We start from the raw sequence: 26,410 nt of genomic DNA on the forward strand, positions 1-26,410 counted from the left end.
TGTCAATCGTTTCAGACAGGCATAAGTGAGCCGCTTGCGACTTAGCTGGCTGATCGTGTAAATCTGAGCGCAATCAGGATTGCTCAGGAGGTGCTATCCAATTGAACAAAGAACAAAGAAAAGTACAGCACGGCACAGGGACAGGCCCTTCGGCCCTCCAAGCCTGTAACGACCATGCTGCCCGTCTAAACTAAAATCTTCTACACTTCCTGGGTCTGTATCCCTCTATTCCCATCCTATTCATGTATTTGTCAAGATGCCCCTTAAACGTCACTATCGTCCCTGCTTCCGCCACCTCCTCCGGTAGCGAGTTCCACTACCCTCTGTGTAAAAAACTTGCCTCGTACATCTCCTCTAAACTTTGCCCCTCGCACCTTAAACCTATGCCCCCTAGTAATTGACCCCTCTACCCTGGGGAAAAGCCTCTGACTATCCACTCTATCTATGCCCCTCGTAATTTTGTAGACCTCTATCAGGTCGCCCCTCAACCTCCTTCGTTCCAGTGAGAACAAACCGAGTTTATTCAACCGCTCCTCATAGCTAATGCCCTCCATACCAGGCAACATCCTGGTAAATCTCTTCTGCACCCTCTCCAAAGCCTCCTCATCCTTCTGGTAGTGTGGCGACCAGAATTGAACACTATACTCCAAGTGTGGCCTAACTAAGGTTCTATCCAGCTGCAACAATTGCAGAATCGCGTCTGACGTGAAGACTTTAAGTTCTGCGATTTGCAATCACAGGCCGGTTGAGTCTGGCTGTCCTCTGGTGAACAATCCAGGGGATGTGTGGTTCGATATGGTCCGCCAATCGCTGTGTCGTATGGCCCAAGTTCTGAGAAGCAGATTGGCCTGGGGAGGGTTCAATAGTCTGTCTCGTTCTTCAGCAATAGCCCTCAAAATCGTGAAGGTTAGCCAGGACAAACGTTTTAATTCAGAGAAGTTCGTTGTCCTACGTTTTTACAATTTATTGTCTTGCAAATGACAACGTCTCGCACTCTCCACCCAAACTGTTCGCAATGCTCTCACACTACACCTCTCCACCGCACCAACCCAAGTCTCGCCGGCTGTTTCCCACATCGAGAAAGGCTTTCAATTCGATGGCCCCACCTCCGGACGGCCCATGGGGATTTTTCCTTTGGCCAAGTGTGGTCGCTGTTCTAAGGTAGGAGAAGAGCTCGGCCATTTTGCACACAGCCAAGCTCTTGCAAACTGCAAAGATCCAACGCTCTAAAGGGCGTGAACCGCAATCCTCCGGGGATGAGGGAGCGGGGCCAACGTGGCAGAATGGCTGGGGTGTGATTCAGCTATCCCACCGTGCCTGGCGAGGAGCCAGGCTCAACGGGTGAGTCCCACGGGGGGGGGGGCCCACGTTGCGTTCCGCGCCAGGCCGATCGCGAGCCACCTGACTCACGACTCCCGGCGGGCAATGGGCGAGATCCAGATCTGCATGTTTAACTGAGCTTTTAATGGTTCATTTAAATCCCGGGCAGCCGGTTTCACCCGACCGGCTGTACTCACTGCCCGCGCCTGGGGGACTGCGCCAGGGCTCTGTTGAGTGCTGGTCTTGTCAATTAGAAGGGGGTCCCCAGGGGCCTCCCCAAGGTTGGGGGGGGGGGAGGGGTTGTGGGGGAGGGGGGGGGGGGTCAATAAAGCAGGGGTGGGGGGGGGGGCCTGAAAAGGGGGTTAGAGGATCGGGTCTGCCCATCAAAATGCCACCCTGTCCCGTGAGCAGATATTCCGTCCACGTGCGGTCCCGGCGGAGAGACGCCCCCCCCCCCCCGGAGACCAATATAAACGGCAATGTGCCGTTCAATAGCCGGGGTGCATCTCGGCGCTTCCGCTCAACCAGCCCGACCGCGGATTCCGGTCCAGGTTTGTGAAGTTTTCCCGCCTAAAGTCTTACTTGGCGGCAACAACCTTGAGCGTACGGGCGTCCGTGACGGGGAGGGTGGGGGGGGCGGGGGGGGGGGGGGGGGGGGGGGTCAGAGAGGGCGAGAAGGGGGGGAGTCAACTGGGATGCTGAGAATTGTGAATGGTCCAGACAGGGTAGGTCGCTCGAGGATGTTCCCGCTTGAAGCATGATCAATCACACAAAGACAAGAGTTGGATGCAACTGAGGCTTTATTACACTAAGATGGGTGGCCTCCTACAGCAGCTGGCGAAATGGCTGCAGCTCGGGGAGCACACATATTTATACTCCGCCTGCTGGGCGGAGCCAGCAGGCAGGGAACTACCCCTGTACCTGTAGTACAGGGCCTTACCACAAATCACCTAATCTATACATCAGTGGTGACTACCACACCGCTCAGGCTAAGTCAAATAACCGGAAGGGAATTCCGGAGAGGCAGGGGTGGCGGGGGAGGTGGGGCGGGGGGGTGGGGGGGGGGGGGGGGGGGGGGGGATGGTGTGGAATTTGTGATGCCGTGAATCATGATCAAACATCCCTGGCCTGCCAGGACGGTGGAAGCAGACTTAATCACGCCTTTCCAAACGGGCAAATCCTCGGAAAGCAAACTCTTGTGGGGGCGAGGAGTGGGGAGCGTGGCTCATTGGTCACCCCACCCCCACCAGAGGGTTGGCCCGGGAACGGCTGGCCAAGTGGCCCCATTCATTTCAATGATAGGCTGCCCCCAACAAGAGAGGGTCGAACCATCTTGACATGCGACGGCGTTGCCACGGCTGAATCCCCCCTCACCATTAGCACCCTGGGGGCTACCATCGATCAGAAACTGAACGTGACCCAGCCATTTGAATACTGTGGCCCCCCCCAAGAGCATCTTTGAGGTTGTGAATCATGCGGCGTAAAACCCACCTTTGAACAAGCTTCCAACGTTCAATCAGGGTTTCTTTATAGATTGTTCCATCTGAGCACAGATCTTGGGGTCATGCTTGAGGTTCGGGTTAGAGGTTAGGGTTTAGGGTTCAGGGTCAAGGTCAGAGGTTAAATTGCACCCTCCCCCAGCCCTGTTCTTTCCCCACAGCTGTGCAATTTCCCGTCCGCCACTCAATCCCAACCCTCCTTCACACCCTAACATTCAATCAATTCCCATTTACCTTTTCGGGTTAGGTTAGGGTGGCACGGGCAGCGCAGTGGTCAGCACTGTTGCTTCACAGCGCCAGGGTCCCCGGGTTCGATTCCCGGCTCGGGTCGCTGTCTGTGCGGAGTCTGCGCGTTCTCCCCCGTGTCTGCGTGGGTTTCCTCCGGGCGCACCGGTTTCCTCCCACAAGTCCCGAAAGATGTAATTTGGAATTTGGACATTCTGAATTCTCCCTCGGTGTACCCGAACAGGTGCCGGAATGTGGCGACTAGGGGACGTTCACAGTAACATCATTGCCGTGTTAATGTAAGCCTACTTGTGACATTAAAGATTATTATTATTAAAGTGCGGGTTGGGGTTGGGATATTCCGCACCCTGCCAACTGGGAGGCGCTCTCCCGTACTCTGCTTACTTGTTGACTGAACAATGGGGGCGGCTCCAAATAAACAGCTGTGCAATCCAGAAAGATTTTGCCTGTTGACCTTAGTTGAAGATTAAACCCTGGCCCTCGACCTCTGCAAACTGCTGTTTTCCGCTGATCGGGAGCTGAAACTGAAGTCAAGCTACCCCGGCGGGCGCCATGAACGTGAGATTGTTGTCGTTGTGGTGAGTGCGATGCGGGAACGGATTCCTGGGAAGGTGGTGAAACTCTTCCCTTTAGAAGTGAGCTGGCCTCCTTTGGGGATGAATCCTTGGTCACCAGCAAGATCGTAGGTCCTGACCATACTCTGTTGTGACTTAGCTGGGCTCGAGAGGCAATAATTAACCCGGGCGTCCCTGGGTGGTTAAAGCAACCGAGGTTACATTCTGTGGGTGTGCGCTCGTTGCTACCCAATCGTTTTGATGGAAAACTGTCCTGAACGGTATTAATTAATTCCACACCAAAGGGTGACGTTCGAAACTAGGCCCCAAACACTTTCTTGATTTGGCTGGTTTATTCACAGTTGTGACGGAAACAAAACATCAAAGGAAACTTAACTAACTAAACCAAAATATCATCAGGTGTGGGGGAGGGGGTGAGGGTTGATCCCCCCCAGCCCCCAGGGGGCACCATAGTTCACAGAAGGCCAGAAATGAGCCGGTTGGACACGACATCCAGGGCAACCCGGCTGCCGATGTAGCCACGGTAGAGAGGCAGGCAGTCTGGTCGGACAACTCCCTGGGCCTGTTGATGGGCAACTTGGCCGGGCCCAGGAGCTGGCTTATGAGGACATCCTCTTGCTCCTCCCCCAATCCCCCCTTCTGCCCCCTTACTCAAGAAGGGAGGAAGGGATAAACCAGGGAACTTCACGCCAGTCAGTCTAACCTCAGCGGCGGGGAAACTATTGGAAGCAATTCTGAGAGATGGAATTAATCTGCATTTGGAGAGGCAGGGGTTAATCACGAACAGTCAGCGTGGTTTTGTTAAGGGGAGGTCATGTCTGAGCAACTCGATTGAGTTTTTTGAAGAGGTGACCAGGAGTGTAGATGAGGGCAATGCATTTGACGTAGTCTACCTGGACTTCAGCAAGGCTTTGGATAAGGTGCCACATGGGAGGCTGTCGGCGAAGGTCAGAGCCCACGGCATCCAAGGAAATTTGGCAAATTGGATCCAGAATTGGCTGAGTGGCAGGAAGCAGAGGGTGATGGGCGAGGGGTGTTTTTCTGACTGGAAGCCTGTGTCCAGTGGGGTCTCGCAGGGATCAGTGTCGGGGTCTCTTGCTGTTTGTGGTTTATATAAATGATTTAGACATGAATGTGGGAGGGTTGATCAGTAAGTTTGCGGATGATATGAAAATTGGCGGGCTGGTAAATAGTGAGGATAGCCTCAGATTGCAGGAGGATATAGACGGGCTGGTCAGATGGGCTGATCAGTGGCAAATGCAGTTCAATCCGGATAAGTGTGAGGTGATGCACTTGGGCAGGACAAACGAGGCAAGGGAATACAGGATAAACGGCAGGACCCTGGGAAGCACCGAGGATCAGAGGGACCTGGGTGTGCATGTACACCCGTCCCGAAAGGTAGCAGGGCGGGTGGATACAATAATAATAATAATCTTTATTAGTGCCACAAGTAGGCTTACATTAACACTGCAATGAAGTTACTGTGAAAAGCCCCTAGTTGCCACATTCCGGCTCCTGTTCGGGTACACTGAGGGAGAATTCAGAATGTCCAATTCATCTAACAACACGTCTTTCGGGACTCGTGGAAGGGAACTGGAGCGCCCGGAGGAAACCCACGCAGACACGGGGGAGAACGTGCAGACTCCGCACAGACAGTGGCCCAAGCCGGGAATCGAACCCGGGTCCCTGGCGCTGTGAAGCAACAATGCTAACCACTGTGCTACCGTGCGTGGCTGTGGAGGCATATCGTTGCTTGCCTTTATTAGCCCAGTCATAGAGGTTAAGAGCGGGGAGGTTGTGCTGGAACTGTAGCAAACGTTGGTTAGGCCACAGCGAGAGTATTGTGAGCAGTTCTGGAATCCACATTACAGGAGGGGTGTGATCGCACTGGAAAGGGTGCAGAGGAGATTTACCAGGATGTTGCCTGGGCTGGAGAGTTTTAGCTACGAAGAGAGATTGGATAGACTGGGATTGTTTTCCTTGGAGTAGAGGAGACTGAGGGGGACGGGATTGAGATGTATAAAATTATGAGGGACATAGAGAGAGTAGACAGGAGGAAACCTTTCCCCTTGGTGAAGGGATCAGTGACCAGGGGGCAGAGATTTAAGGTGAGGGGCAGGGGTGGATGTGAGAAAAAACATTTTCACCCAGAGGGGGGGTGGGGGGGGGGGGGGGGGGGGGGGGGGGAGTCTGGAACTCGCTGCCTGAAAGGGGGGGTGGAGGCAGAGACCCTCAGAACATTTAAGAAGTATTTAGATGTGCGATCCCAGGGCAGACAAGGCTATGGAAATGGGATTAGAATGGTTGTTTTGACCGGCGCAGACTCGATGGGCCGAAAGGCCTTTTCTGTGCTGTGAACCTCTATGACCATCCAGGACAAAGCAGCCCCGCTTGATCGACACCCCAGCCACGAACATTCGCACCCCCCCACCTCTGACAGACAGTGTGCCATCTACAAGATGCACTGCAGGAAGCCCCCAAGGTTCCTGGGGCAGCACCTTGCAAACCCACAAGATGCTGATGTTGGTGGGAGGGGCGGGGTGGGTTATCGGCAGGGCCGACTGGGCAGGAATTCAGTCGATGGCCGCGGAGGTGCGGACGCTCCCAAATCCCGGAAGATCGGAAAAATGGGCGCAGTGGGGGAAACCCGCAGCCAATCCGATGCCAGAATCCGGGACACCGAATCCAGGAAGCTCTCCAATCTCTCGCCACTCAATGAGCTCAGGGCTCGGGATCAGGGGTGAACTGGCAAGGTGGATACAGAACTGGCTAGGCCATAGAAGGCAGAGGGTAGCAATGGAGGGATGCTTTTCTCATTGGAGGGCTGTGACCAGTGGTGTTCCACAGGGATCAGTGCTGGGACCTTTGCTCTTTGTAGTATATATAAATGATTTGGAGGAAAATGTAACTGGTCTGATTAGTAAGTTTGCAGACGACACAAAGGTTGGTGGAATTGCGGATAGCGATGAGGACTGTCTGAGGATACAGCAGGATTTAGATTGTCTGGAGACTTGGGCGGAGAGATGGCAGATGGAGTTTAATCCGGACAAATGTGAGGTAATGCATTTTGGAAGGGCTAATGCAGGTAGGGAATATACAGTGAATGGTAGAACCCTCAAGAGTATTGAAAGTCAAAGAGATCTAGGAGTACAGGTCCACAGGTCATTGAAAGGGGCAACACAGATGGAGAAGGTAGTCAAGAAGGCATACGGCATGCTTGCCTTCATTGGCCGGGGCATTGAGTATAAGAATTGGCAAGTCATGTTGCAGCTGTATAGAACCTTAGTTAGGCCACACTTGGAGTATAGTGTTCAGTTCTGGTCGCCACACTACCAGAAGGATGTGGAGGCTTTAGAGAGGGTGCAGAAGAGATTTACCAGAATGTTGCCTGGTATGGAGGGCATAAGCTATGAGGAGCGATTGAATAAACTCGGTTTGTTCTCACTGGAACGAAGGAGGTTGAGGGGCGACCTGATAGAGGTATACAAAATTATGAGTGGCATAGACAGAGTGGATAGTCAGAGGCTTTTCCCCAGGGTAGAGGGGTCAATTACCAGGGGGCATAGGTTTAAGGTGAGAGGGGCAAAGTTTAGAGTAGATGTACGAGGCAAGTTTTTTACGCAGAGGGTAGTGGGTGCCTGGAACTCACTACCGGAGGAGGTAGTGGAAGCAGGGACGATAGGGACATTTAAGGGGCATCTTGACAAATATATGAATAGGATGGGAATAGAAGGATACGGACCCAGGAAGTGTAGAAGATTGTAGTTTAGTCGGGCAGTATGGTCGGCACGGGCTTGGAGGGCCGAAGGGCCTGTTCCTGTGCTGTACATTTCTTTGTTCTTTGTTCTTTGTTCTCAGCATTGTCCTCCTCAATTAATTCAATCTCTTTCTCTCCCCCCACCCCCCACCCCACCCCCCACCTCCTCGTTCTACCCAGGGCACTGCTCGTGTTATGGGGTTTAATAGCCAGTGCAATGGCTGACTCAAGCCAATCTGGTTTATTCGGTGAGATCTACTTGACTAATTACCAGCACAAGAAAACCAATACCTGGGACATCGCTGTCCCACGAGGATTCGCTCTGAAACTCCATTTCCGGCATTTTGATGTGCTGGCATTTTCGTCGTGCAAACACCACCATGTGGAGGTAGCGGAACATTCCATTATATTTAAATCCGTAGTTTAATGCCTTTGGACTCGTAACCTTGTAATGCCAACGCGAGAAGACCTGCCAACCACAAACCCACCCGCGCCTTCATTGAGACGACTGGCGCCCGCCTACACCATATTGCCTCTGCCTCAGCTCTTCCACTGTGGAAGCCCTCATCCATCCTTTTGTGACCTCCATTTGGATTTTTCCAACCTACCCCCCCCTCCACCCCCCCGCCCCCGCACCTCACTAGCGCCATGGCCCTCTCTAGCCCCACAGCCCTCCGGGATTTCGGCGCTCCTCCCAACTCTGAGATCTTCATCATCCTCAATGTTAATCCCTTCATTATTGGTAGCTGGGTCTTCAGCAGCCCGAAGACCCCCCCCCCCCCCCCACCCCCCGTCCTGTCATTAAACGTAGAATTATTGAATCATCGAGTGGTTACAGCCCCAAGGCAAGCCATTCAGCCCATCATTTCCATGCACGATTTTAGCTCCGCTCTCTCACCTTTTCCCTATAGCCCGATAAAGATTTTCTCCTCAAATAACTCCCTTTCGAAAGCCCCGATTGAATCTTCCTCCACGACAATCTCAGGCAGCGCATTCCGGATCCTAACCACTCGCTACATAAAAAACACGTTTCCTAATCACCGCCCTGGTACTTTTTGCCAATCGCTTTAAATCTATGTCCTCTGGTTGGCCGATCAAAGGGACCCGTTTCTCCCCATCCACTTTGTACAGACCTCTCATGATATTGGACAATCTCAATCCAATCCCCTCCCAACCCTCTCTCCCCAGGAGAATGGTCCCAGCTTCTCCAATCTATCCACGGAACTGAAGTCCCCTGATCCATGAAACCATTCACGTGAATCTTTTCTGCACCCTCTCTGGTGCCTTTATTACGATCCCAGACTGTACCCCAACAGTGGCTCGGAGACTGGACAGAAACCCCAATATTTTAGTTTAATTTTGTCAATCTTTGAGGAAAGGATTCCTCGCTTCAGGAGTGATCTCATCAATAAATAGGGATATGGTTTATTCAAACAAACTTTATTAATAACACTGTATTACTAACTTTAACATCATAAAGAAAGTAGCATAATTACCAGTGAAACAATGTTTAACAATGACAATGAAACACTTATTCCGAACTGCTATCTTTTATCTCCACTCAAGCAAAGTCCATCTCTGGTCCAAAAAACACTTTTAAATACAGTTTGCCAACCCAGGAATACTTGCTATAAACTTTATTGCGAGCACAGTATTAACATATTTTTAGCATCACACAAGATAATAGCTGACAATTACCCCTTAAACAATCAATGCAATGACACAATAACCCTTAAAATTTTTTTTAAAAAAGTATCCAATTAAGGGGCAATTTAGCGTGCCCAATCCACCCTACCCTGCACAGCTTTGAGTTGTGGGGGTGAGACCCACGCACTCACAGGGGGAATGTGCAAACTCCATGCGGACAGTGACCAGGGCTGGGATCGAACCCAGGTCCTCGGCACCGTGAGGCAGTAGTGTTAACCACTGTGCCACTGTGACATCCCTGATGTAATAATCCTTAACTGCTATCTTTACTTCGACTCAGGGAACAGAACCATTTCAGAACTCAATCCACTTTTAAATACTGTTAGCACTCAGGAGTACGTGCTGTGTAGAGTTCTCTTGAAACTTGACCTCGGTTCCCACCCCAATCTGAAACTGAAACTGAAACCTCAACACCTGACTGCTTCAGCCCTTGGCTCCTCCCATTTACTACATCATCTTACTAACTGAACACAATGTCTCCAATTAACCACTCCACGGGGAACCCTTTTAATAAAAACAAAAATCCATTAGCCCAAGCTTTTATGATGCTTTAATTGCACCTCTAGCTCTGAAAAAGCCTAGCTGTCTTGCAAAACAGGATTTTTATAAACAACGCCGCAGCGGTCATACACGCACAAAACCCGGCTTTTAACCCTTACGGCACCAAATAGATATAATGCAATAATTCCGACATTCATCACACCTTCACCTTTTTCCCGAAGTGTTGGACACATTGCCCCAGCTGAGTGTTTCAGAAAGCTTCATCGGAACTTTCTTACTGTTGTACTCTGTGCCTCCGTTCATTTGGTAGGTGTCCCAGATTGCCCACTCATCATTACAAAAGCCTCCTGCTTATAATTTCCATGAATCCAAAAAGATCTCAGTGCACATTGCGGGTGTGCCCACAGCCGCCACCTGCGCATCTGACAGTTGCCGCAAGTGGCCTGTTTACCTTCTCCAGGAGAAAATCTAGCCCTGGCAGACTCTGAGGGATTGACTGCTGTGGTGTTCTTCATGTTGCTCAAATCAGGATGGTTGGCGCAGTGTTCCCAACGACCACAAAATAGCTTGAACTTAAACAAAGCTATAAATTTATTAACACTACTAATTTGGATTTGACACACACTCCTAAAGAATTCACAGTTGATTATTAACATTCAAACAACAAGTAACATTCCAGCCAATTTTAATACTGATGTAAACTATGATCTGCTCTCACTCACACTATTTGTCCTTCTGATTCTCTCTCGCTAACCCCTGCACACACTCTCCACAAGGCTTAGCATCACTGCCTTATATACTTGTAACTGTAGCTCCCTCTAGTGGTGACTCTAGACACTTCATTAAGTCTTGCGGTTCTTACAGCTGTGATAATACCATGATTGTGACTGCTCCAGATCCTCCCTTTTCTGTTCCTTTCCTACCTTTTTCTCATCAGGTCTTTGCTGACCGGCAACGACTGGGAACATTGTGCGGGAACAAGACCTCGATCCAACTGCATCGGCCAAGCTCAAAGTTAACCGCATCCGATGGGCACATTGTTAAACTGCGCGTCCGTTGCACTTCCGTGGGTCAGGAAGGTCGACGGGGATTTTCCCTGTATTATGAGGCCGTTGGTAAGGTGTTTTCCACTGAGGTCACCGTTAACTTGGCTTCGAGGTATTGTACACTACCCTTGCTTCATTGCGGCTAAGTCAGGACCGTACCCCCCTCCTGCTGAAGAGCGATCTGTGGGACCACCTTCACCCCCATGGACCGCAGGGGTTCAGGATGTAACCAATTGGGTGGCAGGGCGGCATAGTGCTGAGCATTGCTGCCTCACAGCGCCAGGGACCCGGGTTCGATTCCGACCTCGGGCGACGGTCTGTGTGGAGTTTGCACGTTCTCCCCGTGTCTGCGTGGGTTTCCTCCGGGTGCTCCGGTTTCCTCCCACAGTCCAAAGATGTGCAGGTTCGGGTGGATTGGTCGTGATAAATTGCCCCTTCGTGTCCAAAGATGTGTAGGTTAACTGGGGTTACGGGGCTAGGATGGGGGAGTGGGCCGAGGTAGGGTACTCTTTCGGAGGGTAGGTTCAGACCCGATGGGCCAGGTGGCCTCCTTCTGCATTGTGGGGATTCCATGGAGCTCAACGCACTTCAGGGAGGACGTGAAGGCATTGGGAGGGTGCAGGATAGATATAGGAGAATAGTTCTGGGGGCGAGGGACTTCAGTTCTGGGGGCAGATTGGAGAATCTGGGGCTGCTCTGCTTGGAGGGGAGGTGATTTGATCGAGGCGTTCAAAATCATGAGGGGGTCTGGGGAGGGTCGAAATGGAGAACCCGTCCCCATGGGTGGAAGGATTGAGAACGCGAGGGAACCAGATTTCAGGTGACTGGCCGAAGAGGCGAGAGAGACATCTCACCCAGCCAGGGGTTAGGGTCTGGATTGTTCTGCCTGAGAGTGTGGTGGAGGCAGCTTCAATCGGGGCTTTCCAGAGGAAATTAAGAAGCACAGTGGGTGGCGTCCATGACCTCTCAGCCAGAAGCTGCGGGTTCGAGTCCCACCCCGGGACTTGGTGGCCAAGGGAGGTGCACCCGTAACGCAGCTAAACCAGGTTGGGTGTGTCAACCTGCAAAATCCTTCCAAACGCGCCAACGACTGACGGCAAGAAGAAGAATAGAGAAGACTAGAGCGGGAGAGATTCCTAGTCAGCCGCGCTCGATGTAAAGTGGCACCTCCTCGAGCTATAAGCCTGTGGCGACCGACCTAACGAACTGCTGCGGGAATTACTTAGGCCTGGGAAGCGAATTGGAACTGGGATTTCAAGAGGGAACCGGTTTATAGTCTGATAAGGGGGCAGAATGGTGCCACGCGAGTAGCCAGCCTAGACCCGATGGGCCGAACGGCCTCCTTCTGTGCTCTGACCAGGCCGTGATTCTGCGAAATGGGTCAGTAACGTGTCTCTCTTCTCCCCCTGACCAGACATCGACGAGTGCGGCCTGCGCTGGGACATGCAGACAGCCTGCGGCCATTTTTGCCACAATTATATTGGAGGATATCAGTGCTACTGCCGCAAAGGCTACAGTGTCCAGAGAGACAAGAGGACTTGCAAAGGTAACGCGGGCATCGTGTAAAACCGTGCTCCCATCGCCTGGCGAAGTAGGGCCTACTTCCCTCAGCGGAGATGTCAGTAAAGCAGGGTTTTAACGGAATCGGCAGAAGGATTGGAGGAGGGACGACGTAGAATTCTTTCACTCGAGGGAGGGAGCAGTAAGGGTCTGGGTCTCGACACCCGAAAAGTTGAGAGAGGCAGAAACCCCTAATTTTAAAAACAAAATGCGACATGCACTGGAGGTGCCGTAAACCACAGGACTTCAGGCCAGGAGTGAGGCTAGGCCGGGTGGCTCCTTTTCGGCTAGTATTTGCATGATGGGTTGAATGGTTCCCTTCTGCGCTGTCAACGTTTCTATTTTTCCAAGATATGTCAGCAATGTGCATAGCTGGTTTCAAATGAACTCATCAAGGACCAGCTCTAGCTGACTTAGGGTGAGATGCGGGACTATGAAGAGTATGGCGTGGTATTGCCGGCTGGCTAAATGAACCAGGCTGAGGACCATTTGTGAAATTGGGGCGCTATGAATTATGCTGACAACCAATTTAGGATCGTCACTCAGGCTCACAGAGTGACACATTTGCGTGCACTGGAAGCTCCATATATTAGTACACAGGGCCCTGATCTTTGCAGACAGAAAGGACATATACGCACATTGCACCTGTTTCAGCTAAACAAAATAAGTGGACAGCCGTCCATGGGTTCGTTCCCCAGGGCAATACCTTGACCATTTAAGTGGCTCTTCCCGCAGCAACTTAAGGTTTGATGATTTTCTCTTGCAGTCACGGACTGCGGCATTCCTGATGATCTTGAAAACGGCAGCTACGATTACGTCACCGCCCGCAACGTGACGCTACTCTCGTCAGTCATCGGATACAAGTGTGACCCACCTTATTACGCCATGGCGGGAGATGGAAATGGTGAGCTTCGGGAAAACGGGAGGCTGCAGACAAGGCCCACGTGAACACACTTCTCCTTCAGGCGGAGAGGGCTACAGGAGACATGATGTAGCATCGTTCATAACCCCAGGGTGGTCCATAGCCAATGGGGGGGTACTTCTGAAGTGCTGTCGTGATTGTAATGTAGAAATGGCAGCAGCCAATTTGCACCCAGAAAGCTCCCTGTGGTAGTCCCCACTGTTGTATTGTGTATAGTGCATACGAGGGTATTACGGTAAGGCCCCTGTAATACAGGTACGGGGGTAGATTCCTGCCTGCTCCGACAGTGCGGCGCTCCCTCCGCACTGCGCTGGGAGTGTCAGCCTGGAGCCCGTGCTCGAGTCTCGGGAGTGGAGGTTCGAACTCAGTCCTGGCTCCAACTCACCGCGCACTGTTTTCTCAAAGAATTCTCTGTCCGAATGACCTCTCTTCATTCTCACCTTCACCTTCTTCAGGGCTGTACACCTGCGGAGCCAGCGGCAAGTGGACGAACACCAAAGTGGGGCAAATCCTCCCGTACTGCGAGCCAGGTGAGTTAATGTTATTCCCCCCTCTCTTTCTCCACAGACTGAGATAACAGAAGCAATGATATCCAGTCGCGTGGATTGAACAGGAACGTAGACTGGAGACTGTGCAAAATTGTCGGATACCCCCTGCCCGTCACTCGAGAGAAACAAAGGCGATTCACCGATTTACCTCCCGCTCCCTCACCACCCGTTTATCACATTTGATGCCTCTGACCCCCATTTCTTTCTGGTTGGCAGTGTGCGGAAAGCCAGAACGGCCTCCTTCGCTCACCCAGCGCATCCTGGGAGGCATCCCAGCGGAGGAAGGGAACTTTCCCTGGCACGTCTACTTCGAGACAACGGTGTGCGGCGGGGCGCTCATATCGGACCAGTGGGTGCTGACCAGCGCCTCGTGCGTGGAGCACGAGAGGACGATGCGCATGTGGGCTGGCGGGTCGGACAGGAACGCTCTGGCGCAGTGGAGGCTGCTGGAGGTGGAGGAGGTGGCCCCCCATCCGTCCTTCGCCCGGTTGCTGGGCGACCGGCCCCGCTCCCACTTCGACAACGACATCGCTCTGATCAAGCTCAAGGAGAAGGTCAAGGTGGGGCCCACCATCTCCCCCGTCTGCCTGCCGGTCAGGCACCCCAAATATAAGGTGGGGGTGGGGAAGGCGGGCTACGTGTCGGGTTTCGGCAAGACGGAGCACTTTGCCCAGAGTGACGCCTTGCGGTTCGCGGTGGTCCCCGTGGCTGAAATGTCTCGGTGCAGGGACCACTTTGACTCTGCTTGGGCTGGTTTGCTGACGGGGAACATGTTGTGCGCCGGTACCATGGGGATCGACGCTTGTGCTGGGGATGGGGGCGGCGCATTCGTGTTTGAAGATCCCCTGAATCCCAATGAGTATTATGTAGCCGGCATTGTATCCTGGGGGGTCAGCTGCGGGGCCTACGGGGTCTACACCAATGTCCTAAACTACCTCGAGTGGATTGAGAGCACCATGGCGGGGAAGATAATAATGCCCCCAGCGAAATGAGGTCAATTCTTAATTCGGATGTCAGCCGGATCACCATCTTTTCCCATCGCAAATAAAAGTTTCATGATAGCAACGCTTCCCTTCTTTCTTCGTTTCCCCTGTCATGAAACATGGCTGGGGTGAGAAGCAAGTGAAAACAGTGTAAAACGACGGCAGTGGCTGGGGGCTATGTAGCTCTGACCATGTACTAAAGTCTCACGTGGAGTTACAACAGGCCAGCACCACAGGGGGGGGCGGTATCATGGCTGGAGCTCGAAATCTCAAATCCTGGAGAACTGAGAGTCATAGAGTCTCAAATGTTTACAGCACGGAAACAGGCCCTTCGGCCCAGCTTGTCCATGCCGCCCGGCTTCTATCACCAAGCTAGTCCCACTTGCCCGCATTTGCCCCATATCCCTCTATACCCACCCTGCCCGTGTAACTGTCTAACTGCTTTTTAAAGGACAAAATTGTACCCGCCTCTGCCACTGCCTCTGGCAGCTCGTTCCAGACGCTCACCACCCTCTGTGGGAAGAAATTTCCCCTCTGGTCTCTCTTGTATCTCTCTCCTCTCACCTTAAACCTGTGCCCTCTAGTCCTCGACTCCTCTACCTTTGGGAAAAGATGTTGACTATCGACCTTATCTGTGCTCCTCATTATTTTATAGACCTCCATAAGATCTCCCCTAAACCTCCTACGCTCCAGGGAAAATAGTCTATCCAGCCTCTCCTTATAACTCAGACCATCGAGTCCTGGTAGCATCCTCGTAAATCTCTTCCGCACTCTTTCTAGTTTAATAATATCCTTCCTATAATAGGGTGACCAGAACTGAACACAGTGTTCCATGTGTGGCCTTACCAATGTCTTGTACAACTTCAACAAGACGTCCCAGCTCCTGTATTCAATATTCTGACCAATAAAACCTCGCCTTCTTCACCACCCTGTCCACCTGCGACTCCACCTTCAAGGAGCTATGAGCCTGTACCCCTAGATCTCTTTGTTCTGTAACTCTCCCCAACTCCCTACCATTAACTGAGTAGGTCCTGCCCCTGATTTGATCGACCAAAATGCATCACCTCACATGTATCCAAATTAAACTCCATCTGCCATTCATCGGCCCACTGGCCCAATTGGTCAAGTTCCTGTTGCAATCTTATATAACCTTCTTCACTGTCCACTATGCCACCAGTCTTGGTGACTTGTTTTCAAATCCCACCACGGTGCCGTTCATTGTGTAACCCTGATATGTGCAGCGATGACGCTAGTTTTCAATGTGCCCAACAGGCTTTAGTCACGATGCTCGGTTTACTTTTCTCTGAGTCCGCACCCAGTCAAGCACAGTGAGCATCAGCAGTAAGCAGACTCACGCAATTGAACATAGAACACCTGCACATGGGGGAATTTAAACGCAGGCAGTTAAGCAAAGCCGCGTCAGAGATGGTGAGCAGAAATCTAACAGATTGTCACAAACCTGGTGACGTAACTCCGTGCACAATGCTCGACGTTTCCATGACGTCGTTGAGAAGGCAGCCCACCGCCACCTTCTCACGGGGCAGTTAGGAGCCGGCAATAAATGCTGGCCTGGTCGGCGATGTTGGGCGGACAAAATGCGAAAAGGTCCACCGTGGTGTTTGTATTCCACGTTAGCCTCCATCCCCCCGTAATTCAGCCAAACCCCGTCTACTATCCCCTTCTCCCGTTCAGTTGCTTTCGTCGTCTGCACCGGTGGGAGTGAATTCGTGAATTGCGTGACCAGGAGGACCGCCTGTCCAATGCTGGAAGGAGACCACCAACCTCCATCGAGCTGCAATGGCACGTTACCACCTCTCTCTCTCCTGGCATCGGTCCCGCCTGGCACCCCTCAAATTTCCAACGCGCCCCTCGCCTCCCCAACTCACTGGCAGGCACCTCACACCCTCCCCACATTCCATCTTCCAGCCTGCTCCTCAGGACCCCCTGGCACCCACTGACACAACCCCTTCATCATGTCCGGGTGCTGTGCCCACACATGCCACCTGTTATAGAACCCCCTGACCCACAATGCCCTCTCTTTGACCTGAAGGGGAAGATAGCCTTTCTTGTTTTATCTAGAGGGGATGGCAGGGAAGGTAGTGCAATGTTCCTCCTGCAGAATGTTTGAGGTGAGGGACGCCGTCAGTGTCCCCGCTGATTTCATCTGTGGTAAGTGCACCCATCTCCAGCTCCTCAGAAACCGCGTTAGGGAACTGGAGCTGGAGCTGGATGAACTTCGGGTCATTCGGGAGGCAGAGGTGGTCATAGATAGAAGCTTCAGGGATGTAGTTACTCCTGGGAATGAAGCTAGATGGGTGACGGTGAGAGGGGCTGGGAGGAAGCAGTCAGTACAGGGATCCCCTGTGGTCGTTCCCCTTAGTAACAAGTATACCGCTTTGGATACTGTTGGGGGGGGGGGGGACGACGACTTACCAGGGGTAAGCCATGGGGTGCAGGTCTCTGGCACAGAGTCTATCCCCGTTGCTCAGAAGGGAAGGGGGAGAGGAGTAGAGCATTAGTCATTGGAGACTCCATAGTTAGGGGGATAGATACGAGATTCTGTGAGAATGAGAGAGACTCACGGTTGGTGTGTTGCCTCCCAGGTGCCAGGGTCCGTGATGTCTCGGATTGTGTTTTTGGGATCCTTAAGGGGGAGGGGGAGCAGCCCCAAGTCGTGGTCCACATAGGTACCAACGACATAGGTAGGAAAAGGGATAGGGATGTAAGGCAGGAATTCAGGGATCTAGGGTGGAAACTTAGAGCTAGAACAAACAGAGTTATTATCTCTGGGTTTTCCCCATGCTACGTGCTAGTGAGACGAGGAATAGGGAGAGAGAGGAGCTGAACACGTGGCTACAGGGATGGTGCAGGAGGGAGGGTTTCAGATACCTGGATAATTGGGGCTCATTCTGGGGTAGGTGGGACCTCTACAAATGGGATGATCTACACCTGGACCAGAGGGGTACCAATATCCTGGGGGGGAAATTTGCTAATGCCCTTCGGGAGGGTTTAAACTAGTTCAGCAGGGGGATGGGAATCTGAATTGTAGCTCCAGTATACAGGAGGTTGACAGTAGTGAGGTGATGAGTAAAGTTTTAAAGTTGCAGGAGTGTACCGGCAGGCAGGAAGGTGGTTTAAAGTGTGTCTTCTTCAATGCCAGGAGCATCCGGAATAAGGTGGGTGAACTTGCGGCATGGGTTGGTACCTGGGACTTCGATGTTGTGGCCATTTCGGAGACATGGATAGAGCAGGGACAGGAATGGTTGTTGCAGGTGCCGGGGTTGATATTTCAGTAAGCTCAGGGAAGGTGGTAAAAGAGGGGGAGGGGTGGCATTGTTACTCAAGGACAGTATTACGGTGGCAGAAAGGACGTTTGATGAGGACTCGTCTACTGAGGTAGTATGGGCTGAGGTTAGAAACAGGAAAAGAGAGGTCACCCTGTTGGGAGTTTTCTATCGGCCTCCGAAAAGTTCTAGAGATGTAGAGGAAAGCATTGCAAAGATGATTCTAGATAGGGGCGAAAGTAACAGGGTTGTTGTTATGGGGGACTTTAACTTTCCAAATATTGACTAGAAACACTATAGTTTGAGTAGTTTAGATGGGTCCGTTTTTGTCCAATGTGTGCAAGAGGGTTTCCTGACACAGTATGTAGATAGGCCAACAAGAGGCGAGGCCACATCGGATTTGGTACTGGGCAATGAACCAGGACAGGTATTAAATTTGGAGGTAGGTGAGCACTTTGGTGATCGTGACCACAATTCGGTTACGTTTACTTTAGCGATGGAAAGGGATAGGTATATACCGCAGGGCAAGAGTTATAGCTGGGAGAAAGGCAATTGTGATGCGATGAGGCAAGACTTAGGATGCAGAGGATGGGGAAGGAAACTGCAGAGGATGGGCACAATTGAAATGTGGAGCTTGTTCAAGCAACAGCTACTGCGTGTCCTTGATAAGTATGTACCTGTCAGGCAGGGAGGAAGTGGTTGAGCGAGGGAACCGTGGTTTATTAAAGTAGTTGAATCACTCGTCAAGAGGAAGAAGGAGGCTTATGTAAAGATGAGACGTGAAGGTTCAGTTAGGGCGCTCGAGAGTTACAAGTTCGCTAGGTAGGACCTAATGAGAGAGCTAAGAAGAGCCAGGAGGGGACATGAGAAGCCTTTGGCAGGTTGGATCATGGATAACCCTAAAGCTTTCTATAGGTAAGTCAGGAATAAAAGAATGACTAGGGTAAGAGTAGGGCCAGTCAAGGACAGTAGTGGGAGGTTGTGCGTGGAGTCCGAGGAGATAGGAGAGGTGCTAAATGAATATTTTTCGTCAGTATTCACACAGGAAAAAGACAATGTTGTCGAGGAGAATACTGAGATACAGGCTACTAGACTAGAAATGCTTGAGGTTCATAAGGAGGAGATGTTAGCAATTCTGGAATGTGTGAAAATAGATAAGTCCCCTGGGCCGGATGGGATTTATCTAAGGATTCTCTGGGAAGCTAGGGAGGAGATTGCTGAGCCTTTGGCTTTGATCTTTATGTAGTCATTGTCGACAGGAATAGTGCCAGAAGACTGGAGGATTGTAAATGTTGTCCCCTTGTTCAAGAAGGGGAGTAGAGACAACCCCGGTAACTATAGACCAGTGAGCCTTACTTCTGTTGTGGGCAACGTATTGGAAAGATTTATAAGAGATAGAATTTATAATCACCTGGAAAGGAATAATTTGATTAGGGATAGTCAACACGGTTTTGTGAAGGGTAGGTCGTGCCTCACAAACCTTATTGAGTTCTTTGAGAAGGTGACCAAACAGCTGGATGAGGGTAAAGCAGTTGATGTGGTGTATATGGATTTCAGTAAAGCGTTTGATAAGGTTCCCCACGGTAGGCTAGTGCAGAAAATACAGAAGCATGGGATTCAGGGTGATTTAGCAGTTTGGATCAGAAATTGGCTAGCTGGAAGAAGACAAAGGGTGGTGGTTGATGGGAAATGTTCAGACTGGAGTTCAGTTACTAGTGGTGTACCACAAGGATCTGTTTTGGGGCCACTGCTGTTTGTCATTTTTATAAATGACCTGCAGGAGGGCGTAGAAGGATGGGTGAGTAAATTTGCAGATGACGCTAAAGTCGGTGGAGTTGTGGACAGTGCGGAAGGATGTAACAAGTTACAGAGGGACATAGATGAGTTGCAGAGCTGGGTTGAGAGGTGGAAAATTGAGTTTAATGCAGAAAAGTGTGAGGTGATTCATTTTTGAAGGAATAACAGGAATACAGAGTACTGGGCTAATGGTAAGATTCTTGGCAGTGTGGATGAGCAGAGAGATCTCGGTGTCCATGTACATAGATCCCTGAAAGTTGCCACCCAGGTTGAGAGGGTTGTTAAGAAGGCGTACGGTGTGCTAGCTTTTATCGGTAGAGGGATTGAGTTTCGGAGCCATGAGGTCATGTTGCAGCTGTCCAAAACTCTGGTGCGGCCGCATTTGGAGTATTGCGTGCAATTCTGGTCGCCGCATTATAGGAAGGATGTGGAAGTATTGGAAAGGGTGCAGAGGAGATTTACCAGAATGTTGCCTGGTATGGAGGGAAGATCTTATGAGGAAAGGCTGAGGGACTTGAGGCTGTTTTCATTAGAGAGAAGAAGGTTAAGAGGTGACTTAATTGAGGCAAACAAGATGATCAGAGGATTAGATAGGGTGGACAGTGAGAGCCTTTTTCCTCGGATGGTGATGTCTAGCACGAGGGGACATACCTTTAAATTGAGGGGAGATAGATATAGGACAGATGTCAGAGGTAGGTTCTTTACTCAGAGAGTAGTAAGGGTGTGCAATGCCCTGCCTTCAACAGTAGTGGACTCGCCAACACTAAGGGCATTCAAATGGTCATTGGATAGACATATGGACGATAAGGGAATAGTGTAAATGGGCTTTAGAGTGGTTTCACAGGCCGGCGCAACATCGAGGGCCGAAGGGCCTGTACTGCGCTGTAATGTTCTATGTTCTATAGCCCATAATAAACAGGATAGGGCCAAGACGAGGAGGTGGAGTCCCAGAGATTCGTGCCATCATCATGATGACATCATCATCATCATGAGGTACGGCTCCCCGAGGAGCGAGCAGCGTTCCCCGAGGAGCGAGCAGTCGCCAATAGCAAGGTTGGTCTGCACCAGAGAAGGGATCCGGTGCTCCTTCACCCAGATGACCCGTCTCAAGTGAGTTGTTCATATCAGACAAAATAAGCATTCCCTCTCACTGACCACATGGCCCTTTTCCTGTAGGATGTTCGTCTGCTGGGACAGCAGCGGCAAAACTGGAGCACGGCGTCCGCTCCCTGAGTGGTGGTGTCAAGGCATGGCTCAGTCTGCAACGCCCATGGCTGAGGGCCCCGATATCATGTCCCAGACACAGATGGACATTGTTGACGCATTGTGGGCAGCACGGTAGCATAATGGTTAGCACTGTGGCTTCACAGCTCCAGGGTCCAAGGTTCGATTCCCGTCTGGGTCACTGTCTGTGCGGAGTCTGCATGTTCCCCCCGTGTCTGCGTGGGTTTCCTCCGGGTGCCCCGGTTTCCTCCCACAGTCCAAAGACGTGCAGGTTAAGTGGATTGGCCATGATAAAATTGCCCTTAGTTTCCAAAAAGGTTAGGAGGGGTTACTGGGTTACGGGGATAGGGTGGAGGTGAGGGCTTAAGTGGGTCGGTGCAGACTTGATGGGCCAAATAACCTCCTTCTGCACTGTATGTTCTATGTTCTATGTACAGAGCATGGCCCAGTCACTGAGGAGCATCGCTGTAGACCACAGGAGACCAGGAAGAGCGAGGAGCACTGAGTGGGCGCTGGTGAGGTCACTATCTGTATCCGGGGGTGGGGGGAAATGAAAATCTGTCGCAGTAAAATGTTCACACGTCATACAGGTGAAGCCTCTGTCACAATGGCGCCTACCCCCACCCCCTGGTCCCGCCACCCCCCACCCCAACCGGCACAGTGGATCTAAAGCCCCCGATACAAACCTCGTACCGAGGGCGTGAGCACTGTCAGCAGAGACACAGGAGTCAGGCTTTGGCAGGAATTGAGGAGCATCAGAGCTTCCCTCACAGCGAGCGATCATCACTCTCCTGCCTTGTCGAGTGGCCCGCTGACAGAGCCGACACAGGCCCATCACCCAGGAGGGATGTTACACAGACTCTTGGAGGGGGGGGGGAGCAGGATAGTCGGGGAGGGGTGGTTAGATGGGGGAGGGGGAGGGGAATGGGGAGGGAGGGCAAAGGGGCAGGGTGGGGATTGGGAGAGGGAGGGAGATGAGGGAAGGAGGAATGGGGGTGGGAAATGGGTGGCGGGTGATTGGGGAGGGAGGGAAATGGGGAAGGGGGAATGGGGGAGGATGGGAAATGAGGGGGATGGGGCAGGAAGGAGGGAAATGCGGGTGGGTGTGTCGAGCTGACAGACACAGCCTCGCCCTGGGAGAATCTGGAGACGATGAGGGCCTGGTCCTACTCACATGTCGAACTTTTGTCGCTGCCTGTCCTCCATCCTCCGACTCCTCCTCAGACTCGTCCACCAGCCCCTCCTGGACCGCCTACTCAGATGAGGCTACATGTCCCTCCGCCTCTTCCTCTTCCTCCTCCAGAATGTTGGAGCCACACCGTCAGCAGGCTCAATGGCAGCACAGTTGGCAGCGTGGGCCTCATTGTAACGGGTCTCCGCCTCGGTCTCAGGCCTCTGCATTGGTGTCATCAGCCATGGCCTCAGCGGGTATCCATTATCCCCCTCGAGCTAACCCTCCGAGGTGGCCCTTGTGGTGATATACATCACTGTAAGTACACAAAGGGTTAATGTGAACACACTACACCTAGCTAGACACTAGAGGGAGCACCAGAGACGTGACCCACAGACATTCAAGCACAGTAAGATAGGACACGACCAATGGGCAGTCACGATACACCCAGAGGTGGCACTACCACAGGGGGGCATTACACCAACCCATATAAAAGGACACAGCACACATGCTCAGTCTCTTTCCAGTGGAGACACTCAGTGAGTACAGACACAGGGTTGATTGAACATCACACCCACCACGTGGATTGTAGCAGACTGGTTCGTCAGTCTGAGTAGCTATAGCAGGATTAACAGTAGAGTTGAATCCAAGTAGGAGAATTGTTAATAGTTTAATAAACGTGTTAAAGCTATCTCCAAGTCTGAACCTTCCTTTGTCAGAGTGTACATCAAGGAAACAGCTTATGCTGTGTCAAGAGCATCACAAAACAGCCTTCCAAGGCACCGGGATTCCCCGAGGGTGTTCCTGCCATACGCGCTCCCAGGGTATGCGGGCACACACGCATCCACAATTCCGAGGCGGTGGTCACACACGATGTGAACATTCAGGGAGTGGAAACCCCTTCCTGTGAACAGAGGGTAGGAAATCTGCTGTCCTTACTCAGTCTGGCCTCCAGGTGACTCCAGCCCCACAGAAATGTGGTTGACTCTTCAATGCCTTCTGGCCTATCAAGCCACTCACTTCAATGGCAATTAGGGATAGTGTCATGAATCAGCTTGGAGACAGCGCAGACAGTTTTCAAAGGGCCTCAATTGGTAGGCGTCTCTCCCGGTAACAAGTTTAGAACGATAGTTTAAATAATAATCAATTCTGAACAGCTTATGGACGAGGAACAGATTATAGACAATTCGGGAGGTTCCCGAGATATACGTATGTTAATGAATAGTTAAGGGGGCGGACAGCCGAATATACAGAAGGCATAATCAAAGAAAAACAAAGGTATAATTATCCAGTCGCTGAGAAGCAAGGAAGGCGGTTACCACCTAACAGCCTCAGAAAGCAGACAGGCCAGTTTCCAGCCACCATGCCTGAAGGCCAAGGTTACAGCAAACAAGCTTCGAAGCCTAAGAGCCAAGGCAGTGCAGAAAACCTTCATCACGGCAGTTTTAAAATACCTTCGCTGGACCAGGAAAAAGACGGTTCCCAAATCTGAGTACTGTGTGGCAACTATAGCTGGTTATTCAATTTGGATGTTGTTTGGGAAACTGGGCAAGTATTATAGAGTTCAGGTAGCGTAGATATATTTTGTAAACAGGGGGTATAGCCGATAGAAACTGTTAAAACATCTTTAATTGCGTGAGAGTAGAGTCGTCCTGTTTGTGTGTATATGTCTGTTTTTTTGCTTTAATAAATCGGTTTTCAAAATCCTGTTTCACGATGAAAGGGCTATTTAGTCTCATCGCACCAAAACAAAACAGAGCGCTACACCCCCCTGAAATGGGTGTTCCAAGTTGGGACGCCCTCGCAGATAACATCAGCATGTTTCGTGACAGACGGGCATTAAATGCAGGCCCAGTCTGCGATGCCCACATCCCATCCAATAGTAAAGAACAAGAGTGGGCAGCACGGTAGCACAGTGGTTAGCACAGTTGCTTCACAGCTCCAGGGTCCCAGGTTCGATTCCCGGCTTGGGTCACTGTCTGCGCGGAGTCTGCACATCCTCCCCCGTGTGTGCGTGGGTTTCCTCCGGGTGCTCCGGTTTCCTCCCGCAGTCCGAAGATGTGCGGGTTAGGTGGATTGGCCGTGCTAAATTGCCCTCAGTATCCAAAAAGGTTAAGTGGGGGTTACGGGGATAGGGTAGAGACGTGGACTTGAGTCGGGTGCTCTTTGTAAGGGACGGTGCAGACTCGATGGGCCGAATGGCCTCCTTCCGCACTGTAAATTCGATGGATCTATTCTATGAGCTGCAAGAGAATGTCAATGGCACCATACCCCGCCCAAGCCACACGCCAAGTTGTCTTGGGAATATAATGCCATTCATTCCGCGTCACCCAGATTCCTGGAGCTTCCTCCCTGAGTAAGATCCACAGGGACTGCGGCGGTTCGAGAATGCAGCGCACCGTCGCCCTCTCGAGAGCGACTTGTGGGTAGGGGGGGGGGGGGGGGGGGAGGGGGAAGTCGATGCTCACGGCCCGAGGATTGACGAGATGACAAACCTTGGCCGGCTCCTGTGCTGTGAGCCCATGTGCCGAACACAATTGGCAACACTTCACGCGCACCTTGGCGCCAGTTTGCACATTCCGTGCTCACTCGCCCCATCAAAGGACCAAACCTTTTGGCAAGGGAGGCCTTCACGATAAGCTGACCCGGTTTCACTCATGCATCTCTCTGTGTGACCTCTTAGTTCTTTAACTCCACAGTCACCAGTGCCACATTGATTAATGGTGCAACTCTTTCTCTTAATATGGTGAGCAGAAAAGGCAGGATAGAATTTAGTGACAACCAACGGTGTAACCTTGAAATCAAAAGGCCTATCATGTGCTGCTTTATGTGTGGTCATTGGCAGGGGCCCCGTATTGCATTCTCTTGTTCAATGTTTAAATTAAAGTATTTCAGCATTTTATATTTCACCAACACCACTCCCCGCCGAACCTATTCAGCTGGAAGTTATGTGTGTGCGTCTGCCAAGGAGCCAGCGCTGTACATTTGAATAGCCAAAGTGAGGCCTGCTACACTAGGAGGAGGCCTGCAGGGACGGCAGAGCCCCAAAGCCAGGGAGACTCAGTCCCTGGAGGGGAAAGGAAGGATGGAATGGGAACTTTACTCCATTGCTCGACCACCTCAATGAAATCGGGGTTGTGTGGTGCCTGTGGTCCGAGGTCACAAGTTCGAACCTCACGTAAATCACGTGATACCCAGGGATTGCAGGAACTTAAAGCTTGGACGAAGGCCTTTTGGCCCACCACGACTGTACTGGCCGTCAAGAAGCCACGCAGCCTAATCTCGCTTGTTATCTCTTGGCCTGTACCCTTGTAGGTTAGAATGCTACAAGGGCCTATTCAAGTACCATTCAAAGGTGCTGAGGGTTCCTTTCTGATAGTGAATCGCAGAGTCCCTACAGTGCAGAAGGAGGCCATTCGGCCCATCGAGTGTGCACCGACCCTCCGAAAGAGCACCGTACCTAGGCCCACTCGCCAGCCCTATCCCCGTAACCCCACCTAATCTTTTGGACACTAAGAGACAATTTAGCACGGCCAATCCCTCCCTAATCTGCACATCTTTGGACTGTGGGAGGAAACCGGAGCACCCGGAGGAAACCCACGCAGACACGGGGGGGAACGTGGCAAACTCCACACAGACAGTCGCCCGAGGCCGGATATCGGACCCGGGTCCCTGGCGCTGTGAGGCAGCAGTGCTAACCACAGCGAGTGCCAGATTTCTTCATTCAGCCTCGAGGTCAAAACAAAATCACTTCAAATTCCCTCTAACCTTCCCACTCATTATTCTAAATCCATATCTCCTGGCTATTGGCTATGGAGCTCTCAAGCAAGGAGCTCAGGGCCTTCCTGTCCTCTCTATCTAGACTCCTCAACATTTTATACAAAACCAGAAAGTGCTGGACTGATAGAAACCTACTTTTCTGATAGGTAATAGAAGTTTCAAGGAAGAAACTTTAGAGACATTATACTATTAAAAATCATATATTAGCCATGAAACATATAGAAATTTTCTCATGCCACATTACCTCTTAAAATTGATAGACAGACATTTCGGTCGAATTAGATGAATTCTAATTATTTTAACCCAATCACAGTCAGAAAGGGGACAGCGCGGTAGCACAGTGGTCAGCACTGAGGCTTCACAGCTCCAGGGTCCCAGGTTTGATTCCCCGCTGGGTCACTGTCTGTGCGGAGTCGGCACGTTCTCCCCGTGTCTGCGTGGGTTTCCTCCGGGTGCTCCAATTTCCTCCCACAGTCCAAAGACGTGCAGG

The 26,410-nt window shown here is 51.6% G+C and overlaps 1 protein-coding gene across 1 annotated transcript in view; it reads left to right on the top strand.

Annotated features, from left to right (window-relative positions):
* LOC140404569 (ovochymase-like) overlaps positions 1-26,410 on the top strand; it is a 51,139-nt gene that overhangs the window by 9,229 nt on the left and 15,500 nt on the right. The window contains 6 exon segments of the mRNA XM_072493171.1: positions 7,499-7,785; positions 10,543-10,720; positions 12,066-12,197; positions 12,978-13,115; positions 13,589-13,663; positions 13,898-14,668. Of these exon segments, the coding sequence (XP_072349272.1) occupies positions 7,499-7,785; positions 10,543-10,720; positions 12,066-12,197; positions 12,978-13,115; positions 13,589-13,663; positions 13,898-14,668 (1,581 nt within the window).

The sequence above is a fragment of the Scyliorhinus torazame genome, chromosome 31, assembly GCF_047496885.1.
Source record: "Scyliorhinus torazame isolate Kashiwa2021f chromosome 31, sScyTor2.1, whole genome shotgun sequence".
In the NCBI taxonomy this organism is placed as follows: Eukaryota; Metazoa; Chordata; class Chondrichthyes; order Carcharhiniformes; family Scyliorhinidae; genus Scyliorhinus; species Scyliorhinus torazame.